Source organism: Ranitomeya variabilis, chromosome 3 (genome assembly GCF_051348905.1).
Source record: "Ranitomeya variabilis isolate aRanVar5 chromosome 3, aRanVar5.hap1, whole genome shotgun sequence".
Classification (NCBI taxonomy): domain Eukaryota; kingdom Metazoa; phylum Chordata; class Amphibia; order Anura; family Dendrobatidae; genus Ranitomeya; species Ranitomeya variabilis.
This window is the reverse complement of record NC_135234.1, coordinates 636,223,776-636,244,750: the sequence shown is the minus strand read 5'-3', so window position 1 is coordinate 636,244,750 and position 20,975 is coordinate 636,223,776. Positions and strand designations below refer to the sequence as shown.

Here is a 20,975-nt window from a genome sequence, read left to right as displayed (position 1 = left end):
TTCTACTAATTAGATTTCGGTGCACGGGGTCCGGACTGTACACGGGGGTCTCCCCCTCCCTGTCTGTGATTCCTGAGCCCCTCTGCTGCCTCTGGTCTGTGAATGACCTGTTTCCTCTGTGTGAAATGTCAGTACCAGAGGCAGCAGAGGGTCGGGGAATCGCAGACAGGGAGGAGTGGACCCCGTGCAGAGTCCGGCCCCGGTGCACCGAAATCTAATCAGAAAACGTCAAATGGTGATTAAAGAAGAATTTAATCAGTATGACAGCATCATAACAGCCGTGTTTTTACTTTACATTACAAAATCTTGCTGACAAAAGTTCTCTTTAATATATAAAACATGGTGAAATGTTTTTTTTTTTAACCTTTCTAAGTGTCAGTTACTTTTATGAGTATAGATATCATTTTCTTTGACAAATTTTTCATCACTTTCCATATTTATGATAGGAAGTGGACCGGATTATAACTCAAATGATGAGGGTTGCTGAGTACTTGGACTGGGATATCACTGAACTCAAACCAGTAAGTTTTTTGGACATTGTGACATTGGCCGATTTCCCTAAAAGGTTTGGAAAGGCAGGGCATGTGATTAAATAAATGAAAAAGGTATGCCTACTGGCTGTAACCACCATAGCTTGTGCCGAGGACACTCTTGATAGTAAGGAATGGTGGAGATGATGTGCGGTACTTAGGTCCCTGACCACTGCAGCCGATCACAGAACTTAGCAGTCAGGCAGCCAAACAATGATTGTCATTTCTTCGGCCATCCCAATTCCCAGGCAGTATATGAAAACTGGTGCTCAGTGTGCCGCTTTAATGTCTTTTCAGCTTCATTTATATAAGATGATGTCTTTTATAGTTTACTGACTTTACTATGGTTGTGCCCATGAGCTCTTGTCCAATATACGTGTCCTGCGTCACTAACAGTACAGAGTTTCCATTTGCCCTATTCCAGTTAGTATGGCTGCTTTGCCAGCTAGGTACACCATACACATCAAGGTCTGGGCATTCAGCCTTAGGGCTCCACATGTATTTTTCCAAAAGCACATAGAAAAGTAATTAAGCAGGTACTAAATATTCATCATGCTCTTTGTCACCAGACAGTTGTATTTTCATTGATGACACCACTTGGATTATAGATGATTTCTGTTGGTCATCCTGTGAATATTGATTTATAATCAAGTAAAATTGTATAGAGAATAATGGCGGTTTTGACAGAGACTTATGTATTTCCTCTTTGCAGATGCTGGAAGAGATGATGAGACAAGTAGACTATGATGGTAATGGGACGGTTTCCTATGAGGAATGGCTGAAAGGAGGACTCACCACAGTGCCTTTACTGGTGCTGCTAGGAATGGAAGCTGTGAGTTTGGGGGTTTCTGATTTTATGCTGTATATCTGAGTTCTGGGAGCCACCAGATGGTTTTAAATTGGCATTCCCACCTCCAACATCCTATCCCAATATGTAGTAGGTGTAATTATATTATAAATTATCTCCAATTAGAAATGTAGTATAGTTCCTCTAATTTGCTATGTCGCTTACCACATGTGCAGGCATTGTAGTAGCTTGGGTATTCATGGTTACCACCACTCATACAGTGACAGCTAGTTACCGTATATACTCGAGTATAAGCCGACCCGAGTATAAGCCGAGACCCCTAATTTTGCCATAAAAAACTGGGAAAACTTAATGACTCAAGTATAAGCCTAGGGTGGGAAATGCAACAGCTACTGGTAAATTTCAAAAATAAAAATAGATACCAATAAAACTCTTTCTTACTTGTGTCATGTGATAAGGAGGAATGGGGGGACTAGGACCCGCTGTTTGAGCAATAGGGTTCCCAGTGTTGGGGACCCAAAAGATCAGATATTGCGGAAAAAACAGGGCTGTGGAGTCGGTAGCCATTTTGATGGAGTCGGTAAAATATCCTAAAATATATAATATATTGGGTTTAGTAGTGCAATGGTGGATGTGCTGTAATGTTTGGCATAATAATTTGGGAAAGTTATGAAATGTCCTATAAATGTCTGTTCTGTTCCTGATCTAAGGATCTGGGCTTTTAGTTGAGATGAGTCGGTGCTGCACTTTGTATAAAAAAACTTTGTAGAAAAAATCCAGCTCACCGCAGTAGAATCCAGTGGCCGTGCACAGAAAGAAGTTCATGTTCGCAGCAAACGAGCAGTGTCAAAGAAGGAAAGGCCATGAGTCTCCCGGGTTACTTGCCTTTTTTCTAAATCAATGGTTTTATACCATAATTTTAACCATGTTATACATTAAAGATTTTTGTTTTTAATTCATTTTTCACCAATGGATCTGTTGCTGGATGCCTTTCCTTCTTTGATGCTGCACTTTATATACATGCTTAGTAATGAGGCAGTGCTGTGGAGTCGGAGTTAGAGTCGGTGGTTTGGCTTACCGATTCCACAGCCCTGGGGGAAAAGCAAATTTAAGGAAAATTCTCTTAACTTTAAAATCATCTTTCGAATCCATATACAATAAGTTTCATCCTTTTACATTGTATATATAGGCGTGCTAGTGGTTTCCTAGTACAAGGTGAAAGTAATAAGAAGACATTCTTCAAATGATTGAAGCTTTTGGTCTTCTTAGGTTACAGTCTTTTTTATTTCACACAGTTCTTTTGTATTTCACTTATCATCATGCACAGAATATAAAGGATGATGGGCAGCATTTGTGGCGTCTGAAGCATTTTAACCGACCGGTGTACTGCAATGTTTGTGAAGCGCTTCTCTTCGGGGTCAGGAAGCAAGGCCTGTGCTGCACTTGTAAGTATGAACATCTCCTATGATAACCCATGCATGGGTGATGTATTGTTATGACTGCAAACACCAGAAGTAGTTACAAGGCCATAGAAGTAACCGGCCAGTCACACGTCATTTTGCCTCTTAAAATCCGGTATTCCGTTTGAATCCCTGAAAAACGGTATTCAGGTGGTCTCTAGGATGGGGCCATAGCGTGTAGTATGAGACAAAGGAGTTCATATAAAGTCAACTTGCATTTTTCCTGTTTTGTCCATCTTGTCAGGCGGGTACAAGAACATGTTGTATCTACATCCAGGGCTCTTCCTAAGTATCCACACATCTCACGTTTTTAATATTCTCTTTGCCCTTTTTCCTATTCATATTTTAAACAATTTAATGAGGAATTAGGATTTGTCCAGAGTACAGACCTTCATCTTTGTGACCTACCGCAGATGGAGGAGACTTCTACCGCAGCTAGATGCGGGATTGTAGGGGAACATGGCTTCCCTGGAATTCCCGTAGATTATTTCTTTATACATTCCTCACATGTATTTGCAGTATTGAATAGGACAGGATAAAATAAAATTAGAAAATTAAAGTAGGAAAACCTGGGATATCGTGTTCATTTTTTGTGCATTTCCTATGTGTAACATTTGTTTTAGTTTTTCCTTTAATATCATATTGATGGCTTGTCCTTAGGATATATCAATATGATATTGTGCGGGTTGAAACATCTGAGCCCCATCACCTATGTGATGCTACCGGCTGCGGCAGAACACCAAATCTCTGTTTAGTGGGTACATCAGATTACCTTCTAAGGATAGGTTATCAATATATAGTAGTGGAGAACCCCTATAAATAAATGAACACATACGAGAGATTGATTATGTAAATGAGTATCCTAGGTTGCTGTACATTAAGTAGTATAGGAGCACACGCATGTGTAAAATCTACATTTTTCTCTGCAGTTTGTAAGTTTACTGTTCATGAACGCTGTGCTCGTAAAGCACCGAATAGCTGCATCAGCACTTATGCCAAGTCCCGCAAAGATGCCAGTGTAAGTTTCATGACTGTAGCCCAGTGTCACTCAGTGTGCTGCCATCGCTTGTATCTTTCTGGCTCAGTTGTGGTGTCTTTGTCTCATCTGTTGGCATCAGCTTTCATTTCTCTCATCACTGTGTTTTGTGTGGTCACTTTAGAGCTCTAACATTTACTCTTGATGTTCACGTGGGTAATGTAGGTCATTTCTGCTTCTACCGCCACAGGGACAGACTCACGTGTGGGTGAGAGGGGGCTGTGAAGCCAACAAGTGTGACAAATGCCAGAAAAAGATAAAAAGTTTTCAGAGTCTGACCGGTCAGCGCTGTGTCTGGTGCCATACAAAGGTAACAATCTTGGGTTTTCAATAGTTTCCAAGCATTAAGTATATTAAATAGATTGTCCACCTTAACATAAAAGAGACCATAATCTCAATACCCCGCGGTTTCGTCAGGAGGTGGTGGTGAAACGCGTGCTGAGAGGGGGCTCTGAGGATACGGTCTTTTTAATGCTACCATGGCGAAAGGTAATTCATTTCCATCTACTGCTCCCTTAGGGATATTTGCCTAAGTACTGACACGCTATTTTTGGGTAACACGTTACCTAGCTGTGTACTTATTGATACATCTTTTTGTGCAATATTTTGCTTATCCGTGCATAAATTGATATTCACTCCCCATTTTTTTTAATATATGCTATGACATCTACAGTATATGTGTATGACATTATGCCATTAGTATTTCTTCATATAACAGTATTACATATGAAATTAGATGTGTCTCAGATGTATAACTCTGTTACACAGTGATCCCTGATCCCTTACATGGGTTTTCTTTTCTCTCCTTCTATATTATATGAATAGAATTTTATTGTTTTTTTATTGTATTACTAAATTACAGCATTTATTTACTTTGAATTGTTATGACTCCCCTATCTTTATTGTAGCTTCTGGTTACTTATTTCTATTCTGGGGTTTGTGTAATCATTCTTTCAGCACACGTTTGGTTTTTAATGCCTTTAATATTTTAGCTGATTGATATGTGTAACTGCACAAATCATAGTTAAATGTGTCCTCTTAAAACAGATGTTCATAACATCTCCATAAGATATTCCATAAATGTTTCAATAGATACAGGTCCTACCTCTTCTTTCTCTGTGGCCATGGCACCAGTTGGAACAGGGAATTGGGAGACCTCTTTTCTCGAGATTCTAGAAGTGTGGGACTCTTATGAACTAGACATTTTCAGGATATCCTGTACATTTCCTATAAATGACCCCTTTAGCTATGATTTACCATGTGAGTGGACACCTTTAAACTGAGGCTCTACCTTTGGTAACATTTTAAATAGTACAATTAGTTAAACTCTGGTCGAAAAATACTTTCATAAAGCATATTGTTAGCTATCATTACTTTTAGAATATCTAGCTTTATAAAACTATATTACGAATAAATTGTCTTTTATTATAGGTGCATGATGAATGTGTTTCCATGATTTCTCCTACGTGCGACGGTGGTGTCTTGCGGGACCACATATTACCTCCTTCCTCCATTTATCCTGTAATCTTGGTGGGTTTGTTATTAGATTTTAGTAGATGCTATTATTTCTATTGAAGTTATACGGCCTATAACATCCCTGTCTAGGTAGGCATTTCATATATCTATTCTATTCAGTTACTGTTACCTTTATTTACTAAGGGCTTGTGCACATGTTGCAGATTTGGTGCATTTTTCCATACAGATTTGCTAGCAAAACCTGAAGCAATTCTGATGCCGGTAAAGTGAATGAGAAACCTGAAGTGTCATGCACCCTTTGCTTAGTTGTGACTTGCAGATTTGGTGCAGAAAATAATTTGCTGCATGTCAGTTGTCATGCGTTTTTGCCTTGTGCTTTTCACCATTGACTTCACTCAAATCAGTCAAAAAACGCAAGGAAAAAAGCATCAAAAACGCGCTTTTTTACAGCTGTGTTTTTCCTGCCAAGAGATGCAGAAATGTCTGCATCCACTTACTTAACATGTGCACATACCCTAAAAATCATTACATTTTTATACACATATACATAAATGAACATCAGTTGTGAAATCCACCATAAAAAAAGGCGACTCCGATAACGTTATTATTACACAGGAGAACCACGAGTCAAAAAAGAGCCAAAGGATTAACAAACTCATGTAATTTATTGAAAATCCAAAAAATTTAATTTTCACATTATAAGTATAAAATGTTACCATATAATAGACAATTTCAGAAAACTTGTGACTACATCCATAGGTACAAACAACCCAGGATCACAGACCGGGACAGTAAAAAACGTTAGAAATGCTAACAAGTGTTGCCAAATGGACAGCAAGCATGCTGCCAACACATCAATATAAGTGTCATAGGCATATGGTGATTCAATTCAAAATTATAAGCTTATCAGTAATGCTAGTAAAATCGCCACATGCCTATGTACAGAGAAGTATACCAAGTGAGGTTAAATGAGGGGATTAATTACCCATGTATACGAGAGATCACGTCCGGATCCTAGTCAGCTACCCCAACGCGCGTTTCGCGTCCAATTATAACCGCTTCCTCAGGGGGCGTGGCTTAATCAAGATCTCAGTCCGGTTAAAATAATGATCGCTTCCGATCATGTGATAACCCTAAGAATTGCAAGTGCGCATGCGTGAAACGCAAGCGAGCTTCATCCCTGCGTCTCAGCCCTCCACCCCAAACAGCAGGTCCCAGTCACGTGAGTGGGTCGGCGCCACGCCCACACCACGCCACACAGGACCGCCATCGGGTAAGGAGCCAAGAACGCAGGAAGTTCTGCACACCAGCATAATAACAGCATGTATATAGTCATAAAATGACAAAGTGCCTAAAGTGACAAAGTGCCTATGTAAAGTGCTTAGATCGTGCGTAAATAATCCTTATATTAAAGATCGTGTCCGATCATAAATAAGTAGAGGTGCGCTTGCGTGAACCGTGGCAGGGTTCCACCCCACTCCCAACCCCCCCCACATGACAAGACCCAGTCACGCCCACACCCCATGACTTGGGACCGCCGCCAGGTGGGGTATTGGGTTCGGGGGGTTAAACCCGCTAACGTGTGCTAACCAAATAATGATAATAATAAAGTGACATTGTGCATTGTCTACTGTATACGGTAACGATACAAAGAAACTATTTATCAAATACAAAAGTAGACATATAAATATAAAATGTACCCCAGCCATAAACACTACATAACCGAAATATGAGGACATAGAAAATAATATAATATCATATGTCAGACAGATCAGTGTGTGACACCAATATACAGGAAACAAATCATATGTATTGATCAAATATACTCGATCACATATTAGTTATTATTCCTCCATGTTTCACACTGATCCTGTATGTGTCAGACTTCACACTGCAAGACTTTACAGTTCCTCCATACAGGGGTAATTTGCAGATATTCCGGTCTTGTCCAATTTTCATATAGATGTCCCCAACATCAGAAATCATGTGGATATGGTCAACAGTACAAGCACACTAAAAACATAAAATACAGAACAGAGATATAAAATTAAAACCGATAGCACATGGCAGAGACAAATCAGGATAATGTCTAACCTCGGACAATATTTATAAAAAAGAGGAAAAGCCCTGCGTTTCATTGAGGCCCATAGGTGTCATAGTGCCCAGCGTGGTAATCCAACGACACTCTCTCTGTGCCAGTATGCGCTTAACATCTCCCCCTCTAATACCCCACTGAACATGATCAATTCCTCGTACCAAAAAGGACTTGGGGTTACACCCGTGACACTGTCTAAAGTGACGTGGTATCGTCTTCAGTAGTGTCATATCTGTCACATTCTTAGCAGCCATTATGTCGCGCACATGTTCACGTGTGCGTGTGCCCAAACGACGAGATGTTAAACCAACATAAATTTTTGGGCAACTACATACCGCATAATATACAACCTGGGTAGTATTGCAGGTTATATGATGGTTGATGGAAAAAGTCCTTTTACCATCAACCGAATCAAAAGTAGCAATGCGACAGATATTCGGACACGAAATAGAGTCGCCACAAGGAAAACAGCCATTAGGTGGTCCACCAGAGCCAAGGTTACATTTGTTCACCCTTGGAACATAATGGCTTGACACCAATAGATCCTTCAGATTTTTGCTCCTTCTAGCAGTCATTGAGGGGTAATTAGTGAGACATTTAGAGAACAATGGGTCACTTATAAGGATGCCCCAATGTTTTTGGAGACAACTCCTCATAGTGGCCCATTCACCATTGTAGGTGGAGATAAACCGTATCGTTACCGCATACAGTAGACGGCGGTCCCAAGTCATGGGGTGTGGGCGTGACTGGGTCTTGTCATGTGGGGGGGGGGTTGGGAGTGGGGTGGAACCCTGCCACGGTTCACGCAAGCGCACCTCTACTTATTTATGATCGGACACGATCTTTAATATAAGGATTATTTATGCACGATCTAAGCACTTTACATAGGCACTTTGTCACTTTAGGCACTTTGTCATTTTATGACTATATATATGGTGTTATTATGCTGGTGTGCAGAACTTCCTGTGTTCTTGGCTCCTTACCCGATGGCGGTTCTGTGTGGCGTGGTGTGGGCGTGGCGCCGACCCACTCACGTGACTGGGACCTGCTGTTTGGGGTGGAGGGCTGAGACGCAGGGATGAAGCTCGCTTGCGTTTCACGCATGCGCACTTGCAATTCTTAGGGTTATCACATGATCGGAAGCGATCATTATTTTAACCGGACTGAGATCTTGATTAAGCCACGCCCCCTGAGGAAGCGGTTATAATTGGACGCGAAACGCGCGTTGGGGTAGCTGACTAGGATCCGGACGTGACCTCTCGTATACATGGGTAATTAATCCCCTCATTTAACCTCACTTGGTATACTTTTCTGTACATAGGCATGTGGATATTTTACTAGCATTACTGATAAGCTTATAATTTTGAATTGAATCACCATATGCCTATGACACTTATATTGATGTGTTGGCAGCATGCTTGCTGTCCATTTGGCAACACTTGTTAGCATTTGTTACGTTTTTTTACGTCCCGGTCTGTGATCCTGGGTCATTGTTTGTACCTATGGATGTAGTCACAAGTTTTCTGAAATTGTCTATTACCGTATATACTCGAGTATAAGCCGACCCGAGTATAAGCCGACCCCCCTAATTTTGCCACAAAAAACTGGGAAAACTTACTGACTCGAGTATAAGCCTAGGGTGGAAAATACAGCTGCTACCGGTGAATTTCAAAAATAAAAATAGATGCTCCATACCGTTCATTATTGCCCCAAAGGAGGTTCCATATAAAGCTGTGCCATATATAATGCTCCATACCGTTGATTATTGCCCCATAGATGCTCCATATAAAGCTGTGCCATATAGAATGATCTGCACCGTTCATTATGGCCCCATAGATGCTCCTTATAAAGCTGTGCCATATATAATGCTCTGCACCATTCATTATGGCCCCATAGATGCCCCATATACAATGCTCTGCACCGTTCATTATGGCCCCATAGATGCTCCATATAAAGCAGTGCCATATATGCTCTGCACTGTTCATTATGGCCCCATAGATGCTCCTTATAAAGCAGTGCCATATATGCTCTGCACTGTTCATTGTTGCCCCATAGATGTGCCATATAACTCTGTGCCATCTATAATGCTCTGCACCGTTGCCCCATAGATGTGCCATATAAATCTGTGCCATCTATAATGCTCTGCACCGTTGCCCCATAGATGTGCCATATAAATCTGTGCCATATATAGTGCTCTGCACCGTTGCCCCATAGATGTGCCATATAAATCTGTGCCATATATAATGCTCTGCACCGTTGCCCCATAGATGTGCCATATAAATCTGTGGAATCTATAATGCTCTGCACCGTTGCCCCATAGATGTGCCATATAAATCTGTGCCATCTATAATGCTCTGCACCGTTGCCCCATAGATGTGCCATATAAATCTGTGCCATCTATAATGCTCTGCACCGTTGCCCCATAGATACTCCACATAAATCTGTGCCATATATAATGCTCTGCACCGTTGCCCCATAGATACTCCACATAAATCTGTGCCATATATAACGCTGCTGCTGCAATAAAGAAAAAAACCACATACTCACCTCTCTTGCTTGCAGCTCCTCAGCGTCCTGTCCCGGCGTCTCTCCGTACTGACTGATCAGGCAGAGGGCGGCGCGCACACTATATGCGTCATCGCGCCCTCTGACCTGCACAGTCAGAGCCAGAGGATGGGAAGACGGAGCGGCGCCCGGCGGGTGGAACGTGGACAGGTGAATATAAAATACTCACCTAGTCCCGGCGCTCCCCCTGCCTGTCACACTGTCTCCGGGTGCCGCAGCTCTTCCTCTGTCAGCGGTCACTGGCACCGCTGATTAGAGAAATGAATTTGCGGCTCCACCCCTATGGGAGTGGAGTCCATAATCATTTCTCTAATGAGCGGTCCCACGTGACCGCTGAACAGGGGAAGAGCTGCGGCACCCGGAGACAGTGTGACAGGCAGGGGGAGCGCCAGGAGCGCCGGGACTAGGTGAGTATGCGACACGCTCTCTCCCCCTCACCCGCCGACCCCACCGCCGACCGTGACTCGAGTATAAGCCGAGAGGGGCACTTTCAGCCCAAAAATTTGGGCTGAAAATCTCCGCTTATACTCGAGTATATACGGTATATGGTAACATTTCATACTTATAATGTGAAAATTACATTTTTTGGATTTTCAATAAATTACATGAGTTTGTTAACCCTTTGGCTATTTTTTGACTCGTGGTTCTCCTGTGTAATAATTTTTTATACACATGTTGTCCTAAATGCAGATGCTAATATTCTGTATCATTTACTACATTTTCCTATTTTACTTCTGTTACTCTCAGGAACGACAGAACAGCCAGAAGAATCTTATTGCTGCTCCAGAAGAAATGACCCAGAGCTTCAGTTCAGCAGAGGGACAGGCATTACGGGTAAGGTGTCTTCAGCTCCATTATGGTGGAGTTACTAGTAAACTGCTGTACTGCACTTTAAATGTCACAAAGATAACCCTTATTACTGGAGTCAGCCTTATGATCAGCTGATGGGTCCTGTTCATCTAAGCCTCGAATATCAACTGAAGTTGCCAATGGACGCCACATTTGGCTATGCATTCCCTGCAGTGGTCACATGTTCATTGTTACATGCAGGAAATTAAAATTAATAGTCATCTATGTAATTCCTGAATGTGTCAGATGCAGCGAAAGGATCTCTCAAAGTCACTTTTCACCCTGGTTCATGTAAAAAAGGAGTCTCACAAGAAGTAATTCTTTATCTATGACAAACATATGGTTTAATAGAGTATAAGGAAATGGACTGTCTTCATGATAACTAGTGATGAGCAAGTGTACACGTTGCTCGGGTTTCCCGAGCACGCTCGGGTGATCTCTGAGTATTTGTTAGTGTTCGGAGATTTAGTTTTCATCACCTCAGCTGAATGATTTACGGCTGCTACCCAGCCTGAGTACATGTGGGGGTTGCCTGGTTGCTAGGGAATTCCCACATGTAATCAAACTGTCTAACGGTCGCAAATCATCCAGCTGCTGCGAGGAAAACTAAATCTCTGAGCAGTCATAAATACTCGGAGACCACCCGCTCATCACTAATGATACCCCCTAAAGTGGGTTACCCCACGATCAGAACGTATCACCTATCCAAAAATTGGTTGAGAAGTTTCTGATTACTTATTGCCAGGACCACCACAAAGTTAGAGTCCTTCATCCCCTGTTTTAATGGAGCAACAGTTGTGCATGCACTCTGATGAAAGTTTATGTGACTGATGGAGATAACAGAGTTGAGAGGTTTTGATTGTTGAACAACTCCTTTAAAATGTAAAGACAATTATTGAATTTGCAATTATTATTTTATTTACAGATTGTACCAATGTCAGATACTCACCCTTTACTTGTCTTTGTCAACCCGAAGAGTGGAGGTAAACAGGGAGAGAGGTGAGTGAATTCCAGCTAAGTATCACACATAAAGTAAGTTTTTATTTGCATATGTATTCAGTCTGATTCAATAGATATATAACAAACTACACAATTTTAAAAACTTGGTTCCTTGCTATCTCAGAGTCTCACTGGCCACTATACAGATATCAGAGAAGCTATCTCTCCCCATAAATATTTTGCCATTTTACATAGATTTGAGTGTCTATCAGCTATAACTTTCTTCTTCTCATCACGTTTTCTAAAACTCAGTGTGGACAAACCCAATCATCTTTCCTCCATCTCCATCAGCCCCCCAACCAGCCCTATCTTTCACTATAAATGTTGGTGCATGCCCTCATCATCTCTCACCTTGACTACTGCAATATCTTCCTCTGTGGCTTTCTGGCTAACACTCGTACCTCTCCAGTTCGTCATTAACTCTGCTGCCTGATGAATCCACCTGTCCCCCAGCTACTGCTCTGCCAATCCCTACAGTGGCTTCCAATGCACAAGCGAATCCAGTGTTATCTAACAATGACTGACAAGGCTCTTCCGTCTCCCCATACATCTCCAGACTCCAGACTAATCTCCCATTACCTTCCCACACGTAATCTCCTGTCCTCACAAGACTTCCTTCTGTCTTTTGCGTTCCTATATTCCTCACCCAATTGCCTCTAAGACTTCTGCCAGGCTTTCTCCATCCTTTGGAACTCAGTGCCTCAACACCTCCAATTATTATCTCCCATATTTGGACCCTTCAAGCAGAACCTGAAAACTCATCTATGCAATGATCCTTCTGCCACCTTTCTAGTACCGGAGTCACTGCAACCCCTTGACTTACTGTCTTTTCCCCCAATACCCTGTGGATCGTAAGTCCGTGATAGCAGGTCCAATCAGGACCTGTCTGACAGTCTGTTTACTTAAAATGTAATATTTGTTATGTACACATGTACAGCACCCTGGAATTAACCCCTTAAAGGGGTTGTCCAGTACTAGGACAACCGCTTCTTGAACTAAATGTTTGGCCCCAATAAAATAAAAAAAAGCTATACTCCCCTCCCATGCTGGCGCTGTTCCAGCGGTGTAGGCACTCGCGGTCTCTGGGCTCTCGTGCAGTGTTGTGACACGTGCCCAATGCCCAATCAGTGCTGGTGTCAATGTCCCCGCTTTGCACTGTGCCTCAAAAGTAGTTTTTGACCACATATGGGGTATTTGCGCACTGAGGAGAAATTGCACAACAAATTTTTAGGTCCATTTTACTTTTAGCCTTGTGAAAATAAAAAAGTTAAAACTAACAGACATTTTTAGTGAGAAAATGTGATTTTTCTATTTTTACGGCTTTATGTTATAAACGTCTGTGAGCACCTGGGGATTCAATGTGCTCTACCACACATTTAGAGACATTCCTCAAGGGATCTAGTTTCCAAAATGAGGTCACTTGGGGTGGGGTTTCTACTGCTTAGTCACATCAGGGGTTCTCCAAATGCGACAGGGCGTCCACTCTCAATTCCAGCCCTTTTTGCATTCAAAAAGTAAAGCTTTGCTCCTTCTCTTCCAAAGCCCTGCCATGCGCCCAAACAGGACTTTTCACCCACATATGAGGTATTGGCGTACTCAGCAGAAATTGCACAACAAAGTTTGAGGTTCATTTTCTCTTGTTACCCTTGTAAAAAATTGGGGGCTAATGTAAAATTTTTGTGAAGTAAAGTTAAATGTTTGTTTTTTAAGGGGTTAAAGGGAACCTGTCAGCAGGATTGTGCACAGTAACCTACACACAGTGTCAGGTCGGCACCGTTATCCTGAATAAAATGATACCTTGGGTGATCAAATCTGCCTTGTGCTTAATCTTTATTTTTAGTTTTGTGTTAATGAGATTCTCGTGCCCTAAGGCGAGACTGGTGTATGTGGTGCTCTGATTGCATATTTATAATGCAGACTGCTGACAGGTCTGATCCTTCACTGACCTGCCCCTTAGTTTGCATAATGAATACCAGCACATACTGAATAGAAAAAAAAACACTTCTGCAGGCAGGTGCCAGCCGTGACACCTGCTCTGCAGCATAATCGCATGTTTACTGTGCGCTTAATCCCTTTTGCTTATTTAGTTGAGCAAGCAAAAAAATAAAAAAATAAATCAATTTGAAAATGGCGCCCGCTGTGCCTGTGCAGTAGCAGCTATCTGTGTGTATACAGATCTGATAGCTGCTGTTGCGCAGGTACCGGCGGCGCCATCTTGCTGGAGAAGAAAAAAAAAGATTTCCTCCTCAAAGATGGCGCCGCCTGCACAGTAGCAGCTCTTGGAGATCGCTGATAGCTGCTATTGCGCAGGCGTGGGTGGCGCCATCTTGGAGGAGGAAATCTTTTTATTCAATATAACTGTGCCGACCTGACACTGTGTGTAGGTTACTGTGCACAATCCTGCTGACAGGTTCCCCTTAAGGGTGCTTTTAAAATAAATACAAATTACAATAATAATAAACTTTGCAGTTCAAAGGTGGACATGTTATCAATCCTGAGTAATAATAAAGTGCTTCTAAAGATCCCTTTATTGAAGAAATGAATCACTACCTTGAGCTCTTATATACATCAGCATAAATCCATGACAACTACGGTATATTTTAATATCCATCGATCACTAAACCATATTATTGGGTTCAATACTTATTATGCAGAAGTAAATATACACTTTTGTTGCCGTTTATACAGATTTATATATATACAATATTAGTGATGAGCGAGTATACGCGTTACTCGAGATTTTCCGAGCATGCTCGGGTGGTCTCTGAGTATTTGGGCATGCTCGACTGCTAAACAGCTTGATTACATATGGGGATTCCCTAACAAACAGGCAATCCCTGCATGTGTCCAGGTTGTCTAACAGCCACAAATCATGCAGCTGCGGCGACACAAACTAAATCTCTGAGCACTCCCAAATACTCAGAGAACACCTGAGCATGCTTGGAAAATCTCGAGTAACAAGTATACTCACCCATCACTATACGGTATATTTACATATTCTGTAATAACTCAAACATACCTGTTATAATCCTGAATTTCTCTCATATTCACTGCAGAGTTCTTCGCAAGTTTCAGTATTTGCTAAACCCTCGACAAGTGTATAATCTAATTAAAGGAGGGCCTTCACCCGGGTAAGAAAAGACGAGTAAAATTATGCAATTATTAAAATGCATACATTAAAGGGGTTTCACACAAACAACACTATACCACTAGGATATGTTCCTGTTGGAGAAGTGTCTGTTTGGGCACAGTCAACTTCCATTTTGCTTTATGGATAAGATATGGAACCATTTGACTCTCTTAGACAACATATCCTATAATAAGTTGTTTTGGGGAAAGCTTTTAATACCTAATATCCTGTCTTATAATCTTAAATTTCCTTTTTTTTGTCCTTAGTCTCAATTTCTTCTGGGATGTTCAAGAGTATCGGATTTTAGTGTGTGGCGGGGATGGTACTGTTGGATGGATTTTGGATGCCATTGGTAAGAGCAAGTTATTTTTTTTTCTTTCTTTTTTAAAGGGTGAAAGAACATTACATTTAATAACACCAGTGCCGCCAGTGCTATCTGAATTAATATATATCTAAGTAATAATATATATATAGTAGTAATATATATATATTACTTATCCTCAAAGTACATAACGATACAAAATTACAATGCTTTATCAAAGGACACAGTGTTACGATTCTAGACTTGCATTATTATATTTCTACCAGAACAAATTGTACATAATTAATGAAGCATGATGACTACTGCACTGCGAGATCATGCGCTATTTCATATAGTACTGGGATCGACTCTTAGATGTGTCCTTAATAGTGATGAGCGAATGTGCTTGGAGAAGGTGTTATCTGAGCAGCTCGTGTGCTAACTGAGTGTCTTCAGTATGCTCGAATACTATGTTAGAAACCCCACGGCTGCATGTCTCGTGGCTGTTCAACAGCCGCAACACATGAAAGGATGGAACTGGAACATATTTTGCAAGCACGCCAAAGACACTTGGGTAACACCTTATCCGAGCACATTCGCTGCTCACTAGTCCTTAAGTATAGCCAGGATCATGCAATGGAAGCAGGATATACTGTATGATGGGAAAAGATTTGCCTATGTTAAAAAAATAAAGCAAAAGATATCATGTCATTCCTTTTCATCTTTCTTAGACAAAGCTAATCTCCCACAAAGGCCTCCTGTAGCTGTGCTGCCCCTGGGTACAGGGAATGACCTTGCTCGATGTCTCAGATGGGGAGGAGGTGAGATTTTTTAATGTTCTGTTTGTTGTACCATTGGTCAGTAGATATGGCACACCAAAGTACTGTCATCTGGTAGACGGGCAGAAATTATGTCTGGACCCCTCTGCCTTTTTAAACTGACTATATTACCATATTTCTTTGTGTATTTACTTGTTATTTATACTGCTATTATGCACAGATCAGCAATAGTATTTTATTACATTAGATGTTTTTGCAGTGTTTCTCTCACTTTACTAAGACACAATTGTAAATAAATATCAAAACAAATCTCTAGGGAGGAGGTTTTGGTACCTCCCTTATTAGCAACTCAAAAATAAATAAATGTAGTGAATGCAATTTGATCTTCAGATATAAACTTCTGACTTTTCAGGATATGATGGTGAAAATCTGGTTAAAGTGTTAAAAGATATTGAAAAAAGTTCAATATTATTGATGGACCGATGGAACATTGAGGTGATACCAGAGAACACTGAGGAAAAAGGAGACCCTGTCCCATATGAGATAATCAATAACTACTTTTCCATTGGAGTGGTACGTACGGATTTGTTGGCACTCATCAGCATTTCTTGGGGGACCGTGGACATTTAGGGAATACGGAGATACAGATTTTCATTGCAAAAAGTAGTGTAGAGTAAGATTATATGATTGTAAGTACCATATCTAATTATTTACCATTTATTTTCCTCTATGCTGTATGGTTGCCAGTTTGACTGCCACATTCACCTCCTAAAGACTCCTAAATAAAATACATTTGAATAAAAATGAAGTTAATAAAGCAAAGAATCTAAAGAATGGAAAATAGTACTAAAAGAAAAACTCCTTTAGGAATGGATGTGTCCATATTTTTAACGGTTGATTGTCTTTAAGCTATTGTTACACTTTGGACTCCAATCTCCAGGGCTCATTAAAGGTATGTGCAGACGTTGCGGATTTTGCTGCGCATCCGCAGCGGATTAGCCACTGCGGATTCGCAGCAGTTTTCCATGAGTTTACAGTACCAAGCAAACCTATGGAAAACAAATTCTGCAGTGCCCATGCTGCGGAAAAAACGCACGGAAGCATAGCGTTGTTTATTCCGCAGCATGTCAATTCTTTGTGCGGATTCTGCAGCGGTTTACACCTTCTCCATAATAGGAATCCGCAGGTGTAAAACCGCAGGTGTAATCCGCACAAAATCCGCAAAAAAAATCGCGGTAAATCGCTGTAATTTACCAAAATCAGTCTGGAAAAATCCGCAGAGTAATCCGCAGCGTGTGCACATACCCTAATACTGTCATGAAGACGATATGCTCGTTTACTACAGAGCTGTACAGATTCCATGCATTGTCATACAGACTCTGTCGTCATCTATGTGTACAGATATATTTTCTCCAAGCTTTACATCACTGCACAGTAATCTGATGAAGCAAAAAGTGACTGTTCCTCTGTATTATAGGAGCTTTGCTAAGTTTAAAACATGTCTGAAAGTAAGCTTACTGTCACGGGGATATCATGACAGAGAGGGGTCATAAGATCGTGGGTATGGGTACACGAACTCCTGCACTTATTAGAATTGCTTCACCATCCTATTAAACAGTGCAGGTTTTTCTTTGCTCTGTCATGGCAATGGTTAATCAGTTCAGTTGATCTCCTGGAGCTCTCCATCCCGAATTGTCTCAGCTGTTCTGTGTTGGCCACTCTCCTCTGGTATACAGTGCCTACAAGTAGTATTCAACCCCCTGCAGATTTAGCAGGTTTAATAAGATGCAAATAAGTTAGAGCCTTCAAACTTCAAACAAGAGCAGGATTTATTAACAGATGCATAAATCTTACAAACCAAAAAGTTTTGTTGCTCAGTTAAATTTTTATAAATTTTAAACATAAAAGTGTGGGTCAATTATTATTCAACCCCTAGGTTTAATATTTTGTGGAATAACCTTTGTTTGCAATTACAGCTAATAATCGTCTTTTCTAAGACCTGATCAGGCCGGCACAGGTCTCTGGAGTTATTTTGGCTCACTCCTCCATGCAGATCTTCTCCAAGTTATCTAGGTTCTTTGGGTGTCTCATGTGGACTTTAATCTTGAGCTCCTTCCACAAGTTTTCAATTGGGTTAAGGTCAGGAGACTGACTAGGCCACTGCAACACCTTGATTTTTTGCCTCTTGAACCAGGCCTTGGTTTTCTTGGCTGTGTGCTTTGGGTCGTTGTCTTGTTGGAAGATGAAATGATGACCCATCTTAAGATCCTTGATGGAGGAGCGGAGGTTCTTGGCCAAAATCTCCAGGTAGGCCGTGCTATCCATCTTCCCATGGATGCGGACCAGATGGCCAGGCCCCTTGGCTGAGAAACAGCCCCACAGCATGATGCTGCCACCACCATGCTTGACTGTAGGGATGGTATTCTTGGGGTCGTATGCAGTGCCATCCAGTCTCCAAACGTCACGTGTGTGGTTGGCACCAAAGATCTCGATCTTGGTCTCATCAGACCAGAGAACCTTGAACCAGTCAGTCTCAGAGTCCTCCAAGTGATCATGAGCAAACTGTAGACGAGCCTTGACATGACGCTTTGAAAGTAAAGGCACCTTACGGGCTCGTCTGGAACGGAGACCATTGCGGTGGAGTACGTTACTTATGGTATTGACTGAAACCAATGTCCCCACTGCCATGAGATCTTCCCAGAGCTCCTTCCTTGTTGTCCTTGGGTTAGCCTTGACTCTTCGGACAAGCCTGGCCTCGGCACGGGAGGAAACTTTCAAAGGCTGTCCAGGCCGTGGAAGGCTAACAGTAGTTCCATAAGCCTTCCACTTCCAGATGATGCTCCCAACAGTGGAGACAGGTAGGCCCAACTCCTTGGAAAGGGTTTTGTACCCCTTGCCAGCCTTGTGACCCTCCACGATCTTGTCTCTGATGGCCTTGGAATGCTCCTTTGTCTTTCCCATGTTGACCATGTATGAGTGCTGTTCACAAGTTTGGGGAGGGTCTTAAATAGTCAGAAAAGGCTGGAAAAAGAGATAATTAATCCAAACATGTGAAGCTCATTGTTCTTTGTGCCTGAACTACTTCTTAATACTTTAGGGGAACCAAACAGAATTCTGGTGGGTTGAGGGGTTGAATAATAAATGACCCTCTGAAAATACTTTTCACAATTTAAAAAACAAACAAACAAAGAAATAACATTCTTTTTTGCTGCAGTGCATTTCACACTTCCAGGCTGATCTACAGTCCAAATGTCACAATGCCAAGTTAATTCCAAATGTGTAAACCTGCTAAATCTGCAGGGGGTTGAATACTACTTGTAGGCACTGTATATGCTCGCCACTGGCCCTTGGGAGTTGCCAGTGATTATTTTACTTCCTGGTCTGGTGTTGAAGGAAATAATTCAGTGTTTAGAGTTGGCGGTTGCAGACTTTTTCTCGAGATTGCTGAGTGGAATTGGCTTACGTGTTTATCCTTATCCTCTCATATTTGGTTTTCCCTTCCTATACCGGTTTCCCACTCTGTTGTTTTGTGAGTGTATTTGTGTAATTGTAGTTTTCTTTTATCCCTGTCTGTTTACCCCTGTCTGTCTGGTTAGTGTTTTCCTATACACTTTGGCCCCTCACCTCCCTGGGTGGGGGAGGAATCAGATAAGGGTTAAGTTAGGAGCATAGATAGATATGGGCCCCTGGCACCTCCACAATTTGGGGTAATCCGGGGCAGGGATTGACTAGGGTACCCCTAGTTCAAGGGACCAGGAAGGTGCCCACAGTCCCTTGTCGCTACGTGAAACTTACTTTGGATTGTAACTGATTTTAAAGTGTTAATCACATCTTCATAGATGGATATTGTGAGGTAGGGCTTGTAAAAGCAAGCACTTTTTCAAATTACTGTTTATCAAACTTTGCAGATGTTCTTGAGATATTAACGCTTTTCTTTTGTTTACATCTTGTTGCCTATTAGACCAACCACCACTGCTGAAGTCTAGCTTGTAAGCACTGTACTGAAGCTGGCTGAGATTAGGAGTTAACAGCTAACACCAGCAACATTGTCCAGCTTCAAAGCAATGCCTACAAGTGCAATACAAAAGAGCATGTAAGCACTGTGTGTTTGGCCACTACTACTAGACCTAAGCGGAGATCAGAAACCTAGGCAGCAAGCTGTATGCAGTGATAAAAGAAAAGTGTTACTATATCAAGATTCTTTTTTTAATAAACCGCAAACTGCAAAAGTATTTGTTTTTACAAGCACTATTTAACAATATCAAAATATAAAGATGGTTATAGCCCTTGAAAACAGGAGGAGTTAACTGAACAGAGCTTTTTTTATAGATTATATTTGTGAGTGAGCAGAATAACAGTGAAATTGATTTAATTATTTATATCATACAGTTTAGATGAGGTCATAGAAAGAAATCATAGTGCCCAATAGCAGAGGTCCTAGACACCATCACACCTAACCACAACCCACCCTCCCACACCACCCAACAAAAGTCTACAAATATATTCGGCGGAGTCACAGTACATAGGCAAAATAACAGAAAGTCATATCTCCCAACTTTTTAAGACAATGAGAGGGACATGTATTGCGGCACTTACAAATTAATTTGGCCACCATAAAGTATGATGCCACAATTAGGTCTGTGGAGTCGGAGTTGGTGTCCATTTTGGTGGAGTTGGAGTTGGAGTCGGTATAAAATGGACCGACTCCGACTGCTAAAATATATAATTAATTGGGTACAGTAGATCAATGCAGGATGTGCTGTAAATGTTTTCATAATAATTTGGGAAAGTTATGAAATGTCCTACTAATGTCTCTTCTGTTCTTGATCTAAGGATCTCGGTTTTTAGTTGAGATGAATAAGTGCTGCACTTTATGTACATGCTCAGTAGTGAGGCAGTGCTGTGGAGTTAGAGTTGGAAGTCAGTGAAATTGAGGAGTCAGAGTCG

General features: G+C 41.4%; 1 protein-coding gene across 2 annotated transcripts in view; it reads left to right on the top strand.

Moving 5' to 3' along the window:
* The window catches only part of DGKA (diacylglycerol kinase alpha), a 221,157-nt gene that overhangs the window by 190,496 nt on the left and 9,686 nt on the right, over positions 1-20,975 (top strand). For both annotated transcript variants that reach the window (XM_077297576.1, XM_077297575.1), the window contains 12 exons: positions 447-521; positions 1,243-1,362; positions 2,666-2,783; positions 3,728-3,816; positions 4,025-4,144; positions 5,266-5,364; positions 10,718-10,804; positions 11,745-11,818; positions 14,875-14,949; positions 15,215-15,300; positions 15,981-16,070; positions 16,441-16,601. In XM_077297576.1, the coding sequence (XP_077153691.1) occupies positions 447-521; positions 1,243-1,362; positions 2,666-2,783; positions 3,728-3,816; positions 4,025-4,144; positions 5,266-5,364; positions 10,718-10,804; positions 11,745-11,818; positions 14,875-14,949; positions 15,215-15,300; positions 15,981-16,070; positions 16,441-16,601 (1,194 nt within the window). The remainder of the gene's footprint in view (positions 1-446; positions 522-1,242; positions 1,363-2,665; positions 2,784-3,727; positions 3,817-4,024; positions 4,145-5,265; positions 5,365-10,717; positions 10,805-11,744; positions 11,819-14,874; positions 14,950-15,214; positions 15,301-15,980; positions 16,071-16,440; positions 16,602-20,975) is intronic.